Here is a 14774-nt window from a genome sequence, read left to right as displayed (position 1 = left end):
AGATCAATAAAGTAAATCCCCAGGTCCCCACCTCAGTAACCCTATGGCCACAATATAAATGAAGACTTCAAACGGGAAGTGGGAAAACTCTAACAAGAAAGTTGTGTACAGACAAATGGACGCATCAGAAGAGGCGGACTTTGATGATAAGGCAGTGAAATTACACTTGTGGGCTAAATACTTTGATTTCACCCAATCAATCAATTAGAGCAACATGGTTATTTCCTTTATTTTCTAGTAAGTACTCACAACTATTACAGAGTGTGTCCAGCAAATGATTTTTTTTTCTAAAAAAACTGAATTTCTACTTATGAGATTCCTGTAAGATCTGATTACATCTAATGACTTAATGAGTTGAGCACTGCTATATTTAAATATCTACAAAGTCGTTCATAGTATGAAATTGTTACATTCACATTAATGAGTTTGAAGTTTGAAGTTTGAAGAGTTTGAACAAAACATACTCTCATAAATATCCATGCAGACACTATTTTGTTTCTTCTTTTTGTGGTGAGTCTTCACACATACATGCTATGAATTCTGGAAGAAAAGAAACAGATTAAGAATGGTCGATGATCTTCTTCTGACATATAAGTACAAAGATGACATAGTGAAAATTGAAATCATTCAAGTACGCCTTGAGATGCCCAATTTAGGAAATATCGAATAAGAAAACACAAATTAAAAAAAAGGCACATGCTATCAAGGAACACAGCCATTCAAAGACTCAAGCACCATACGAGTACCTGTTGAAATGATTTCGTAGACAGTGACGAAAGCAGGATATGCTTTCCTTTCCGGAGCACCTGAGGTCACTCCAGTTTTTAATTTCCTTTGTATGAGATCATATTGCAGGTGCTTTAGCTCTTTTGGAAGTGTCTCTTTACCTTATATTCATTTTCATAGGTAATTATTTTATCCTGTTCGCTACGTTTGTGCCTTGCACTTGGATTTTGATGTACCTAAATTGCATTGACGATTCGTTTTTCCGATATTTAACATCACAGTAAAGTAAAATTTGTGTACAACATAAGTTAAACTGTTATGCAGTACCACATTAAGTGACTGGTATAAATCATCATTAGAAATTCAAAGAGAGATAACTCTGATTTGAATGTCGGGGGGAAAAAAACGTTTCTAAAACTATACCAAACATTTATACATTTTTTTTGCTACCAGATACTCGAGGACAGATTACTGACAGATCACATGAGAAAAATTTTAGCACCTTCCACTCATAAGTGTTTTTCTTTTAATATGTAGAATTATGTCACAAACTAGTAAATATGTTGTATTTGTTTTTGCTGCTTAATTATATCAGACATCAAACATGAATTGCGAAGCCGTTTTATAAAGATTAAACGGCAGAAGCATTAAACCTTTTCAGTTTGTGTGTCATGACAAATGGTTAAGAATACTCGTACAACCGAATATACTTATAATTTCAGTATTACTCAGGTGTGGATCCAGAACTTTATAAAAGGGGTGTCAAATATCGTTGGCTCATTTACCAAAATTTCCACAAAATCAGCATTTTTCTTACAATAGAGGGGGTTCTAGAGGATGGGTCCACCATTGAACACATTGCTACTACAACCTCGACCACTGCAACCAATGCAAAAAATGACAGCATTAAAAAAATATCTATTGTTTGAAAAAAATATTATGTAAGGACAAATAGTTCAGATGAAAAAAAGTTTACATACCATCAAAATCTATTCTTCCATCACCATCTATATCTACTTCAGCTATCATTTCATCAACTGTGGGTACGAAATAGGGATACCAAAGTCACAATTATTTTTTTTTCTCATTCATGGGTCACAAATTAATACCATTTCAAATATAATGGAATTAAAAATACAAGCTTGGTGAACCTATATACATGTATATCTAATTGTAAAAAAATAATATATATTCTAAGTAAAAAAATTCACAAGAATTCGAGATTGTCATAACCACTTTACCAGATCTAGTTAAAATAATTTTTATGTTCCAATTATAAAGGGGCCAACTGTTCAATCTTTTTATTATAATGCAATTAAAGACTGGAACAATTTACCAGCAAATTTAAAGAGTTTAAAAAATTCAGATGCGTTCAAACTAGGAGTAAAAGATTTTTTATTTGATCAATTGAAGCAAGCTCGGCATAAATAGTTTCATTATTATATTGTAATACAGTGGATTTTACTGTACGTCAGTACTTCGAGTGTTTGAAGATGAGTACTGGATGAGGACCATCGTTACTGTTGCAGAGTGGCGCTTGCCGCCTGGACACTACCTTTGGTCAACAGCCATGAACTCTTCTTTGGACACTTAAAGTTTTTAGATTTTATTTATAATACTAGTGATTTGTTTCCTTTCAAGATACCCTGCCAAAGTTTTGAATTGTTATAGTTTATGTTCACCTCTAAGATTTTTACTCTATGAGGACCCCATTGTAAATAAGCTATTTAGCTTTCATGGGCCATCCTTGATTAGATATCAACGTCTTGGGTTCTATATTTTTGACAGTTCAATTCTTTTATACTTTTAAAATTATATAGACAATATATATTTGTATTTTATATTGTGTATATGTATGTTGTAAATTGTGTAACACATGTAATATGTTGATATTTAGTCGAAATAAATCATATCATATCATATCATAATTGTTCTGAAAAGCCAAATATCAAGTAATTTGGGTAGAACTATCGAAAAAAAAAAGACTGAAAAATTCTAACTCATAGTGGAGGTTGGAGTATTTGGTAAAACAATGGATTAAAGGAAATTTAGTTATACATAAGGGTATCGTATTACTCTCCTCCTTATATATGCACATATGTACATACATGTAATTATGCTTGTATAATTTAAACTAACTTACTCTCCTCCTCTGTCAAATCTTCTCCAATACACTGTAGTACAGCTCTGAGATCAGAAGCGGTAATATAACCACAGCCTGACTTATCAAATACCTGAACAAACAAATATAAATGGCTGACATATGAACCTAACAATATGTCCATGGGACGCGGGTGTCCAGACTACATGTGTACCTCTGATAAACAGGCAGTAGATGTTGAATCATGCATGGTGCAACTCGTCATATTGACGCAGTCATTTAACAATCGATCATCCTCAACCAGATATTTTTAGATCTTGCAGATATGTTCGATGCTGTCATGTTTTTTTCTCTCTCAAATCAGCTTAAATCAGCTCAACTGAAGTTCAATACAACTCTACTTCCAAACATATTAATTCTTATTTCAGGTTAAAAATGCTATTACATAAAGCTTTGAGAGAGAAATGAAAAAAAACAAGATAATTCACAACGGAAACAAAATCTGGATAAAAAATATTAACGTAGCGCCATGGAAACCAAAACGTCGGTTCCTTACCCTGAAGGCTTGTCGTAACTCCTCTTCTTCGTCCTCAATCGACTGTTCACTAATCCCTCCCATGTTTGCCATTACTTGGACAAACTCTTCAAAACTGAATGTCCCATCGCCTGTAGTCATTAAAATATTTATTTATCTAACCGTTTCATTTAAATTATTATCGCATTGTGTCAATTTAAAATGTAGCATTTATAAAAACAATAGACATTCTTGGATAGTCTTCCACTGAAATGAGCCGTTAAAATAAAAAAAGTATTTTTGCTTTGGATACGTTAAAAATCCTTCTGCACTGAATGTACCAAACGTTGCATATTATCTTTCCGATATTGGTAGGAAAAGGTCAATTGGAATTTTTATTTTAAGGGGAGATAACTTATTTTTTCAGTGCATTACAATAATATATCTTCAATCTCACATTGCTTTCACACGAAAAGCATCAATAAAATGCCTGAAGCTATCTTTGGCCAAAAGAGATATACCATTTAGGAAGTAATTAACGGTGGGTGCCATTCAATTTTTTTCAAAAATTTAAGCACCATGCAATTTTAGAAAGTCTCATTTTGTTTCAAGAGTGCAATACTTGTTTATACTATTTCTTAAGAATTCATTATTTTTTGTCGTGACTTGATTGAAGAAAAGAAATATTTGTATGTTATACATCTTGATCGATGGCAAATCAACATGGAGGACGTATCAGAAAATCATTATTTTAACTTTTTTGTAGCTATAGAATATTAAGTAGGTGTCTTTATAAGAATTATGCAAAAATCTGAAAAATGTGATACACCCCAAAAAAGGCTACATATTTTTATATTTGTAATCAAGTTGTTTTATGGGTCTATATAATGAAATGTGTAATTATTCATTCCAATCTGTCTGCTCTTAACATTGAAAATCCAATAGAATCTATTGTATTTGAGTGTCATTTACAGAGTTATCACCCTTAATTTTGAAATCTATAGTGCGTTCTATATAATTTTTATCTCCTAAGAACATGGGTAATATTAAAAAAATGGATGTCTATTCCTGTTTACTTTGGCAATTCAAACAAAATATCAATGCATGATCGTTAGCTGGACGATTCGATATTTTATAGTCAAAAGGAAGTAAACCAATAAAGTGAAAGTAGTAACAATTTGATTTTAAGAGACTGGTCTCATATAATTCAATGACTTCGTAAATTTGGTTTGGAGTTTTCATTGTAGACTATGATCTTTGATATACGGCTGGGGTTTTGTTTGTCGTTTGTTTGTTTGTTTGTTTTTATTATTTCAAAGAAGATATTCACTTTTAACATGCTGAACATTCAAATGATTTAAAAGTATTTTACCGTCAATATCAATTTCCTTTATCATCTGTGACAGCTCATCAGAAGACGGGAACTGACCCAAGTTTCTCATCACCGTGCCGAGTTCATCTGTACTTATTGACCCGTCGCCATCTTTGTCAAACAATCGGAAGGCCTCGCGCATTTCTGAAATACAAATTGTATAAGATGACTCAGCTTAAAACAATCATTTCCACTATTAAAAGATGCAAATGCCGAAAAAAAAAAAACACTGTAATACTGGTGGTGTGTCGTAAGTACAGGTATTCAAAGAGCAGATAAATCAATGTCTCCTTTTGTTAAAATTCTTCATAGATAACCATATCCGAGTTCGCTGCATGAGAATGTATACATAAACCACGGAGGGATTGTTTCACATGAAGTACGTAAATATTTAGGCCATTAAAAGCTTATTCATTGTTCATAAAATCCAATGAGCAACATTGTACGAGAAAGGGTGGCATTTTTATTCGCCCTTTTATCCCCCCCAAAAAAAATCGGTGATGGGGATGCTTCAAGGCGAGAAAAAAATATGAGGGAAGAGCCTTTTTCCTTATTATATTAGATTTATTTGATATGGCGATAACAATTGGTAACAAGCCCCATCCCTTTCCGGGCCAACGAAAGGGAGGGACGAGGGAAAATCTCCCAAAAAAATTGTTTACCTTGGCCTTAATGAAATACAATAAAATCTGCCTAAACCAAAATTCAAATAAATCAGGAACCTTTTTAAACCAGACTTTATCTGAAGTTTCTTTATAATAGATGCATTTCAATGCATTTTGAAATTTTATAATCCGAACTCCTGCATGCCTAAATCGATTTTTGTGAGTTTGTAAAGAGTTCGCTTTAGACAGATTTCACAGTGGTTTGTCACACAGCAAGTGGCACAGTTATACAACCAGATATAAGAACAAAAAAGCAAGCCATGTTTTATACAATAGAGGGAAAATCGTTACATAAAGGTTAGATACAGAAATAAATTGACTTATGGGATGAATTATGTGCACTGATGTATGAATATTAATATGTGTATAGGAGTTTTTACTCAAAGAAAGAAAATACTAAAAGTAATAACTCTCTATCGCTACTTAGATTTCAACTATGACTATAGGCGCGGATCCAGGCATTTTGAAAAGGGTGCGTTTCAGAAAAAAAGAGGGTTGCTGATTATTTTTTAGCCCAATTATACACAATTTAACAAATTGTCCATCAAAAGGGGGTCTAATTCCTGGAGCACCTCAAAATGCCCATTTAATCCACCAAATGAGTATCAAAACACATCAGAAAGCAGGGACGCATTCAGAGGTTTTAAAAAGGAAGAAAAATTGGGGGTTCAGGCTATTATTTGTTCTGTTTCGTCATAATAGTTTGCAAGGGTAATCAGGGTGACCAAGATTCTAGCGAAAATCAAAAGAATGTAATCAACATAATACAACAAAAATTTCAAAAATGGGGTAATGGTGAGGAAGTATCATCAAATATTTGATTTCGTACATGTTTTTGTTTATTAATTCCAAAGAATATCAATGAAAAAATCACGTGTACGTGGTAGCGGAGCAATCAAGATTTGTTTTAAAAGCTAGCAACTATAGAGATAGACGTACAAGGAAGAGTAAAGGAGAACTTGTGATACATTATATAGTGCTAATCATCAATACAATATACATGTCGGAACAGCTGCATGATATTTAAGGAAAAATGGGCTTCTCATATCCGCAACACAAAGTGCTTTAAAAACCCAAGGCGTGTAACAAAAACAAAAATGTTTTAAAGAAGCGGACAACATGAAAAGAAGAGGTGACATTAAAGAGGTTAGTTTTACTTTGAAAATGTGCGAAAAACGTACCACGAATTTGTGCTTCAGAATATCTCTGTAAGATACTGCTTTCCTCCTGAAAACATTTTTGAGACGTGCATGAAGCTAGAAAAAAATCATAAAGCCTCTGGAAAACGGTCGAGTTTGATTGAAAATGAAAATAGAGTTATTGCATGAATATTTAATTAATATTCGATAATTTTTGCTTGCTAAAACCTTTCGTAAAATATCATTATGCGAGCAGGTCTTTGTTATGAGACTTAGGTAGAAGTTACCTGAAAAGACAATATTAGGATGGTCTGAAAAGAAACAAATGTCAAAATTAAGGATGTTGTTTTTCTGACGTCTTTTTTCGTGTGTGACTCTGCTTGTTGAGCTGAAAAGTGCATGTAAATGTGCACTGAATCTGAAGCGGATCCAGACACTTTCAAAAAGAGGGGTACCAGTCGGGTTTCCTCAGAAAAAAAGGTGCTAGGAAATTATTTGCCATTTTTTGTCAATTTTACACATGAAAATGACAATTTTTTAAATAAAAGTTGGGTGCCAACCCCCTGCACCACTCTGGATACGCCACTATTGTATAAGTGTTGGCTAACTCAGAGTAATGTTGTTATGCAGCGTCCCATGCTGACAAGTTGGAGCTTTTCTCCAACAAAATTATAATTTTTAAAATATCAATGCATGTCGTTTTTAATCGCACAACGTATGGTTCATAAAATATACAATTTGTGTAAAATCAAAAAAGGAATCCAGTAAACCGTGTAATCAACATGCGTCGAAAGCATTGCTCCATGAAATATGGATGATGTACATGAATGAACAATGGGTACCAACACGAAAGCAACGTAAAAGGACATCAGTACGTATTATAAAATTCTTACCCGAGACTGATTTACATCTCACTGGCATAATTATATGTACCGATCAAGTCATTTGAATGCGTTATATTAACATAATCTCCCACTTTTCAATGTACGACCACCACAAATATCAGTCGTCCACAGGGGGTAAAAATGTAATGTCATGTATGAATATAGACGTAATCAATATAAACAAATATATATTCGTTTGCGTCCTTCATGCAATTGGAAATTGATTATTTACATTTTTGTGCAGTCATGTAAAATGCAATGGCTGTGATGACATCACGAAAATTCTAATGTTGATGACGTCTGTTTTGTCATCTACTACGTTTGTGTATGCGTTAACAGTGTTTTTGTGTGTATTTGAGAATAAAGCCAAAATAAGTAAAGTCTTTTTGTTTTTTTTGTTTTTGTGTTTTTTATTATTATTTCAAAGCAAGATATATAATCAGAGGCGAGGCTTTAACTACCCGACAAAGACAATTTGATTTTATTGTGACAACGAACTTTCCAACTCGCATATATGAAAGTTTTTTTGTTTTTGTTTTTGTTTGTTTGTTTGTTTGTTTGTTTTTTAACTAAAACTGTTCTGATGATAGAGGTGTTTCAACAAAGATGAAGTTTAATCGTTGAATTTAGGGCATAAAGAGGAATGCCATGTATGTTGACCTCCTATTAAAGATCGATGGAGGAGGAAGACTCATAACCTAACTATACGAAAAACGCAATGACTTCTCATTCATAATTGTCAACTTTTCATTTGTCTGTGGCAACATTCCCTCAGCCCAATATACATGCATGGGCTTTCTGTATATAATATGTGTGATAAATTACAGCTCATGTTGTAGTTTCCCTCTTTTGTTTAACCTAGATTTTTCATCATATTAGCAACTCGGTGTTTTTTTTTCTTGACAAGCATAGGACACTTACCTTACCGGTGTATCTGATCTATACTCACAGTTTTTCGTTTATTCTTTAGTTACTCTGTGTATTCTTTTAGTTTTGTAGTGTTATATATGCGTGTGGTTTTTTTTCTGTTTTCTTTGCCTAGTATTTTTCCGTGGATTATAATCACTCCCTTCCTCGTTCTAGTCGTGATGTACTTGCTCTTACTTACAAAATCTCCTGACTTTGAACTTTTAGCAGCAGTTTTCTTTTAGATAACGAACAGAAATTAATGTCGCATATAGTTAGTGAGTGTAAAAGTACAATGAAAGTAATCGCATAGATTCATAAAACAACTGCTAAGAGGGTGAAAATAGCTAAAATGGTTTTCAAAAGACCGAGTTAAAAGCCAAATTACATGATTTTAAAACACTGCCCGTGGCGTAACGAGTTGCTAATATGTTATTATCGTTCGTAGGCCACAGACTCAACAAAAATAGCGATGGACAATTACACCACCATAAGACCTACGTAGTATGGTCGTATTACGTGCGTAAGTTTTCTCGTCCGTAATACTGATACGTCCGTTGCTATTCTGCCTGTGCACAATGTCGCTCAACTGACTTCGAAGTATTCACTTTTTAAAAATATTTTAAATCTAATTTAAACTTACCGTTGCCATATTGACAGTGAGTAGAATGCTAACTCTGACTAACGTTCTGCAAAATGGAATGCTAACATATGAATAAATTCATGGAGAAAATTTTGTATTCATTAAATATGTGTTTTAACCTTTTTGCTTCAAACTAGTTCAACTTTTGGTGACAAATTACGGTAGATACATTAAGTTTCACAACTGTTGAGTTTTATAGCTCCTTTAATGTAAAATATAATTTACCTCTGCATCTTAAACTAGAATTGACAATACGAAGTGAAGCAAAGAGCAAGTCAATCGATTAAAAGCTATAAACCTTATGCTGAATAAGCAAAAAATGATACAGAAAATCCCTTTAAAACCTTTGTCACTTAAGCATTTCACAATTTAAACGATTTTAGAATTATTCTACTGTTGAAACAAATCCAAAGTAGGAGGGATTCGGATATTTTGAACAGGGATTGGTGGAGGAGTTCCGAGCGCCATAAACCCGGCCACTCCCGAATCCGTCACTGCACCTTCTCTCAAATAAAATAGATACATGTACATGTAAGCAAACAACGAAGATTACCTCCATTTTTTAGTGTATAGTAAAGGAATAATTATTTTTCGCGAATATTATTGTTTATAGTGTATAACGTGTAATTCAGACTTGAAGTTATTATATATAATAAGAACCTATAGATAAAAAACGCCATTTTGTTCACATTGGAACGCTGAAATTAACACATTCAAAATTAGTTGTTAAAAAAAGACGGCATTATCCGAACATGCACTTATATGTTACACCAATGCGGTCAACTAATTTGGAGTGAGGTAGGATTTTCAAAAAGGTAACAATACAGTTAGGTCCAAAATGACAGACGAAAAAAAATGCTCAACATTCTACACATAAGAATTCATGGTATCATGAAAAATCTTAATTGTCGTTATAACACTTGATATTTTTTTTCAATAGCAAAATGAATCGTTATTTGTTTCCTTTGTAATCTTGACTGTCAGAAATGGTAACGATTTAATAGGAAAATACAATGACATCGATCAAGTTTCATAAACAAAATAAAATGGCCTCTTGATTAAACTGTAGTGTACCACTTTTAATTTAGGGCCGTAACTACCATTGAGGCAACGGAGGCAACAGCCTCCCCTAGAATGTCGACAACATTAAAATAATATTTTCTAAATATAATTACGCATTTGAAAGATCGATTCCCAGAGAAACTGAAATCCCTTTTCTATGGTAATTATCTGGTACCGTCGTTGGTAAAAAAACTTGACCGCTGAAGTTGTTGATATTATGAAACCCCATCACATGTACACACAATGGCTTGCTCCCACTATCAAATATGCAGCCACACTGTATATAACCTATAGTTATATACTAGTGGGGCTGCATATTCGATAGTCGGAGCAAGCCCCTGTGATGTACAAGAATGATTTACCGACCCAAAATTACTTTACTCAAGAAGTTAAGTAGACAGATGATTAGCTAAGTTGAAGTGTATTTGATACTTCAAAATCTTTATGATCGCTTGACAAAAAGATGGATAAAATAAAATATATACTTAAAAGAATTATTTTAGATGCAAACCAAGTGCCAGTTTCAAGAATTATTTTGGTGTTCGGGAGGACGTTTATATAATTAGGCATTACCTCGAAAATCTATATTGCATTCGGAGCAGAATAGAATAATATAAACGTATAGAATGTACATCTTTGTTATTTTTCAAATCTATCAGATTATTCAAATTGCATGTATTTTGTAAAGGAAACTTTGACCAATAGTACAGAAATATAGAATAGAGAAAGAAAATGTGGAATAATGTCCACGATACATACAAAAAACAATTTATTTTTACTATATATTTATATCAATTCAAGAATTTATGTTCCCAAACTCCTTAAAAAGATCTAATTTTATGCCATTACATGAAAAAAATTCGGCGGTGGGCTTTGCCCCCAAATCTCCCTTTCTAGAGGCCTTCATCGCCGGCCCGCTAATCCCTGCCTTCTCTAACTTAAGCCTTTAGTTACGGCCATGTAAGAAAGTTAACCAATATTTCCTATTATAAACATTTATAAACAGTGTCGTAATAACATGACTTCCTCAATAAACAGAAATCGTTTTCAATAGTTTCCAAATGAAAAGCACAAGTCAGGTTTTAAAACTATCCTTATAGCAATTAAGGAAAAATACTGATTTATGTACCGTAGAAATGTGTACGGATATGGCGAAAAGAAACAAATCTGACAGCATATTATTTCAGGTGTCACCAAAAGGTCTCCAACAAGTGTGAACACACCTTCAAGTAAGCCCCCCTGAAAGATCCCGACAACAAAAGTAATAAAGTCCACAGTAACAGAACGATGGAACTTCTTCAGAATGAAGTAAACAGAAAAAATAACCAGGGCTGCTGATAAAAATGTCATAAATTTCAATGAACTGAATTTCTTCCAGTATATCGATCATATCGAACTGCAAGCCTGGTATGTAAAACCACATCGTTAATAAATTGTGGATGATTGCAAAACAAAAATAAACAATAAAAATGTGGAAAAAATCCTTACCAGAATGAGGAATTCAGTGTTTCCTTTACACATCAAATTACATAGTCACTGAGAAGAAAATGATTACCGATTTTGATCGCACTATTCCCTATTCCGGATGGAAATCAATAAGAATCCAGAGTTAGCTATATAGAAATACCAGTTGATTACTCTCAAGTTATAAATCAACAAAATGTTTCGCAAATCGTTTTATTCGTCGATAAGGGCGTAGAATTATTTACATTTTCCATCTAATAAAGACCACCATTGAGGGGTTATATACGGAAACGGGTTTAAATGTATGAATTATCGAAGGCCGACAAGATGCACTGTGCACATTTTCCAATAGATTGAAATTATTACAAAAAAAATTGGATAAGATTGGCTTACCTACGATCTAAGTATTTGGATGTTAGATCGTACACAGGTTAAAATGGGATTACATCCCTATATGACATTCACAAATCGACTGTCATTTTATTTTGGCCTTGAATGATCTTATTTGCATAAACCAACAATACTCAATGTAAAGTGGTTGAATTGATATCTTACAGCATGACGCACAATTCCTTTTTTTTTTGGTATTTTGAAGTATAAGCACATGTAAAAGTCAGGCGATTAAGGTTAATTATTACCTTTTGTCAAATATGGGCTCAATTTCTCAACAAATTTTCTTCTGACTACAGCCAAATCTGTGTATCTAGAAAAAAATTAAGACGTTTTATTCCCTCCCTATATAAGAGAAATTTGCATTCAGTTTATGTAAAATTAATTTAAAAACTGACCTGAATTTAGTTGTTGTGTTTTTTACCAATCCTGCAGAAGATGACAATTTTTTGTACAAAATGTAGGTAAACGGAAAAAGCACCTTTTCAAAAGGTGATGATGAATCTTAAATGAAATCTGCATACTCATGAAATATTCATATGCTTTAAACACATGGAAACATATGTATAGGACAAGTATAATAAAATGTGTTTTGTGCTTTTAAAAATACTTGAAATTATATGCTTTCAAAAATCATATAAAACAATACTACAGAAAGAAACATGAATACCATACGATTTATATTTGGCTGTACTGTCCGTGCGAGACCCGACAGGGTAGTCAAAGACGTGATGAACCCCCTACCTCACTCATTTGGCTGTTACCCGTTAGTCGGAAACATGTTTTTCATAGTGGTCCTATATAAAACATAAGATAAACATATATTGCAATTTTTCCTTTTATACGATTGTGAAATATTTTATAAGAGTATCAATACGGATGAGTGATAAAATGCCTTAAATTCTGACGAATGAAAAAAAGGGAGATTTTTAAATCAAATTAACCAAAACAATACATGTGTATATATAACTATCGGCAGAGCAAGAGAATGAAGGGCAATCCAAAGTCATGGCCAAAGCGTGAATATAACTATCGACAGAGCAAGAGAATGAAGGGCAATCCAAAGACATGGCCAAAGCGTGAATATAACCATCGGCAGAGCAAGAGAATGAAGGGCAATCCAAAGACATGGCCAAAGCGTGAAAACAGTAAGAAGAGACAAAATATGTAAACTTGCCTTTCACGACCTTTTCCTTTTCAAGCCACGAAATGGTAACATGTGTTCACAATCAATTACTGTTGTAAATTGTATATGATAAATGGTTGATTTTATGGATGAGTCGGCGAAGTACTTTTTTCTATTTAATCAATAAAGACCATTCATTTAAACTCTCCGGGAATTACATGGTCAAAAGACGGTTTAGTGAATTTACTGGATAATTATAATCTCACGATTCCGATAAACATTAAAACAACTTTTTCAAGTCTTTTAATGTCAATTTTCAGGACCAATTAAATGATACACTTATCTTCATTTATAGTTGAACGTCAATGCATCAGTTCAAAAAAGCTTGGAAAAGGCTAAAAAGCCGTTCCTAATAAGGCGGTCCCTTATAATTAATTTCCCTAATTAATGGATGAAACAGAAATTAATTTTTAATTAAACTTTACTGTATAACTTTTCATTCAGTAAATGTTCCATTCATCTGTGGAAACTTTTGATCAACACGTTGTATTAAATTGTCATCTCACAACTAACATGCAACACGAGCCATTATGATTTAACATGGATGAAGTCACCCTTTAATAAATTATGCCGCTGACCTAATAACCCCATCGAAATCAATCAATCAAAAGAAAACCAAATAATTCCATGCAACGTATTTATCTCTCTTTCTCGAATGCAAACAACATTTAACAAGTACATAAGAGTAATCAAGGGGACCAAGGTTATAGCGGTAATCAAAAGAATGTAACCCAGGAACTAAGACCAGACATGGAAAACAGATATACACAACAAAGAACATAAAGTAACTAAAATCATACATACAAAGTAACAAAAGCAAATGAGCAACTCGGACTCCACTTAATACTGGGAGCATGGACCAGGTGCACCGGTAGGGTAAGCGTCCTCTGCTTTTCTAAAAAATGAAAGTGGTCGACAGAGCATAGGACGTTGGCATTCGAAGTTAGAATCAAGTATTTCATAACCACTGTTGTATTGACGTTTAAGGTTCATCAATACCTTTCGACAAATATGGCCTTGATATGAAAAAGTTACATCAAGTTTATGTAAAATTATATTAAAAAATGGGCCTGATTTTTGCAGGGTTAATTTTATCAATTCTGCAGAGAGTGCAAAAATAAACAAACACTTGAGATAATAAAGTTTATCTTTAATAAACGGGGAACATCATAGAACTTTATCCCGACTTAATTCATTTTTGATAAAATTATAGTAGCAAAATTCAGATCAGTTTTTTTAAATAATTTTACATAACATTAACGTAACTTTCTTACATCTAGGGGATGATTTCTTCTAGATACAGGTTTGTCTGAAGTCAGAGTGAATTTATGTTGAAATTGAGGCCATATATGATGAACCTTAATCAATTTATATTGATATGTATTGGAGGAATTGCAAGACAGAAAGATTGTATATAACCTAAGTATGTGTACCATTTAAACCCTTTCATTATATTTTTGGGCTATGATGTTAATGACTACTATCCGGTGGTCTTTGTTTGTGGAAGGGAGGCTTGGGTTCATTTTCCGGTCGAGTCATATCCAAAAAGTTTTTTAATGTCCCTGTTTTTTTTCCGCAAATATGAGATGCAATGTAGAGTGACGACTGGTTGGCTTAGATATAGAATAAAGTGCACGTGTGTGGATACATGTTTGGCTTGGAGATAGAATAATGTGCATGAGTGTGGATACATGCCTATTTGTTTTTTCTTTGAGCTACATG

At 33.2% G+C, this 14774-nt stretch overlaps 1 protein-coding gene across 8 annotated transcripts; it reads right to left on the bottom strand.

Annotated features, from left to right (window-relative positions):
- Positions 1-213: 213 nt before the first annotated feature.
- On the bottom strand, positions 214-13066 carry LOC148618066 (neo-calmodulin-like). Of its 8 annotated transcripts, none has more exons than XM_088585923.1 (9): positions 13044-13066; positions 12115-12179; positions 8951-8996; positions 6560-6605; positions 4714-4857; positions 3384-3493; positions 2870-2960; positions 1707-1763; positions 214-540 (listed from the first exon to the last, which is right to left on the bottom strand). In XM_088585923.1, exons 3-9 carry the CDS (start codon positions 8957-8959, stop codon positions 488-490), a joined length of 510 nt encoding a protein of 169 aa, XP_088442049.1. In that variant the 5' UTR covers positions 8960-8996; positions 12115-12179; positions 13044-13066; the 3' UTR covers positions 214-487. The 8 variants fall into 8 exon arrangements, with proteins under 8 accessions (XP_088442049.1, XP_088442046.1, XP_088442048.1 ...); XM_088585920.1 differs by lacking the exon at positions 13044-13066 and adding an exon at positions 12537-12663; XM_088585922.1 differs by lacking the exon at positions 13044-13066 and adding an exon at positions 12542-12663.
- Positions 13067-14774: the final 1708 nt, after the last annotated feature.

Source organism: Perna viridis, chromosome 5, assembly GCF_037379345.1.
Source record: "Perna viridis isolate PV_CMFRI_1.1 ecotype Kerala chromosome 5, ASM3737934v1, whole genome shotgun sequence".
Lineage (NCBI taxonomy): Eukaryota > Metazoa > Mollusca > Bivalvia > Mytilida > Mytilidae > Perna > Perna viridis.
The sequence above is the reverse complement of the archived record's forward strand: the minus strand, read 5'-3'. Positions and strand labels throughout refer to the sequence as shown.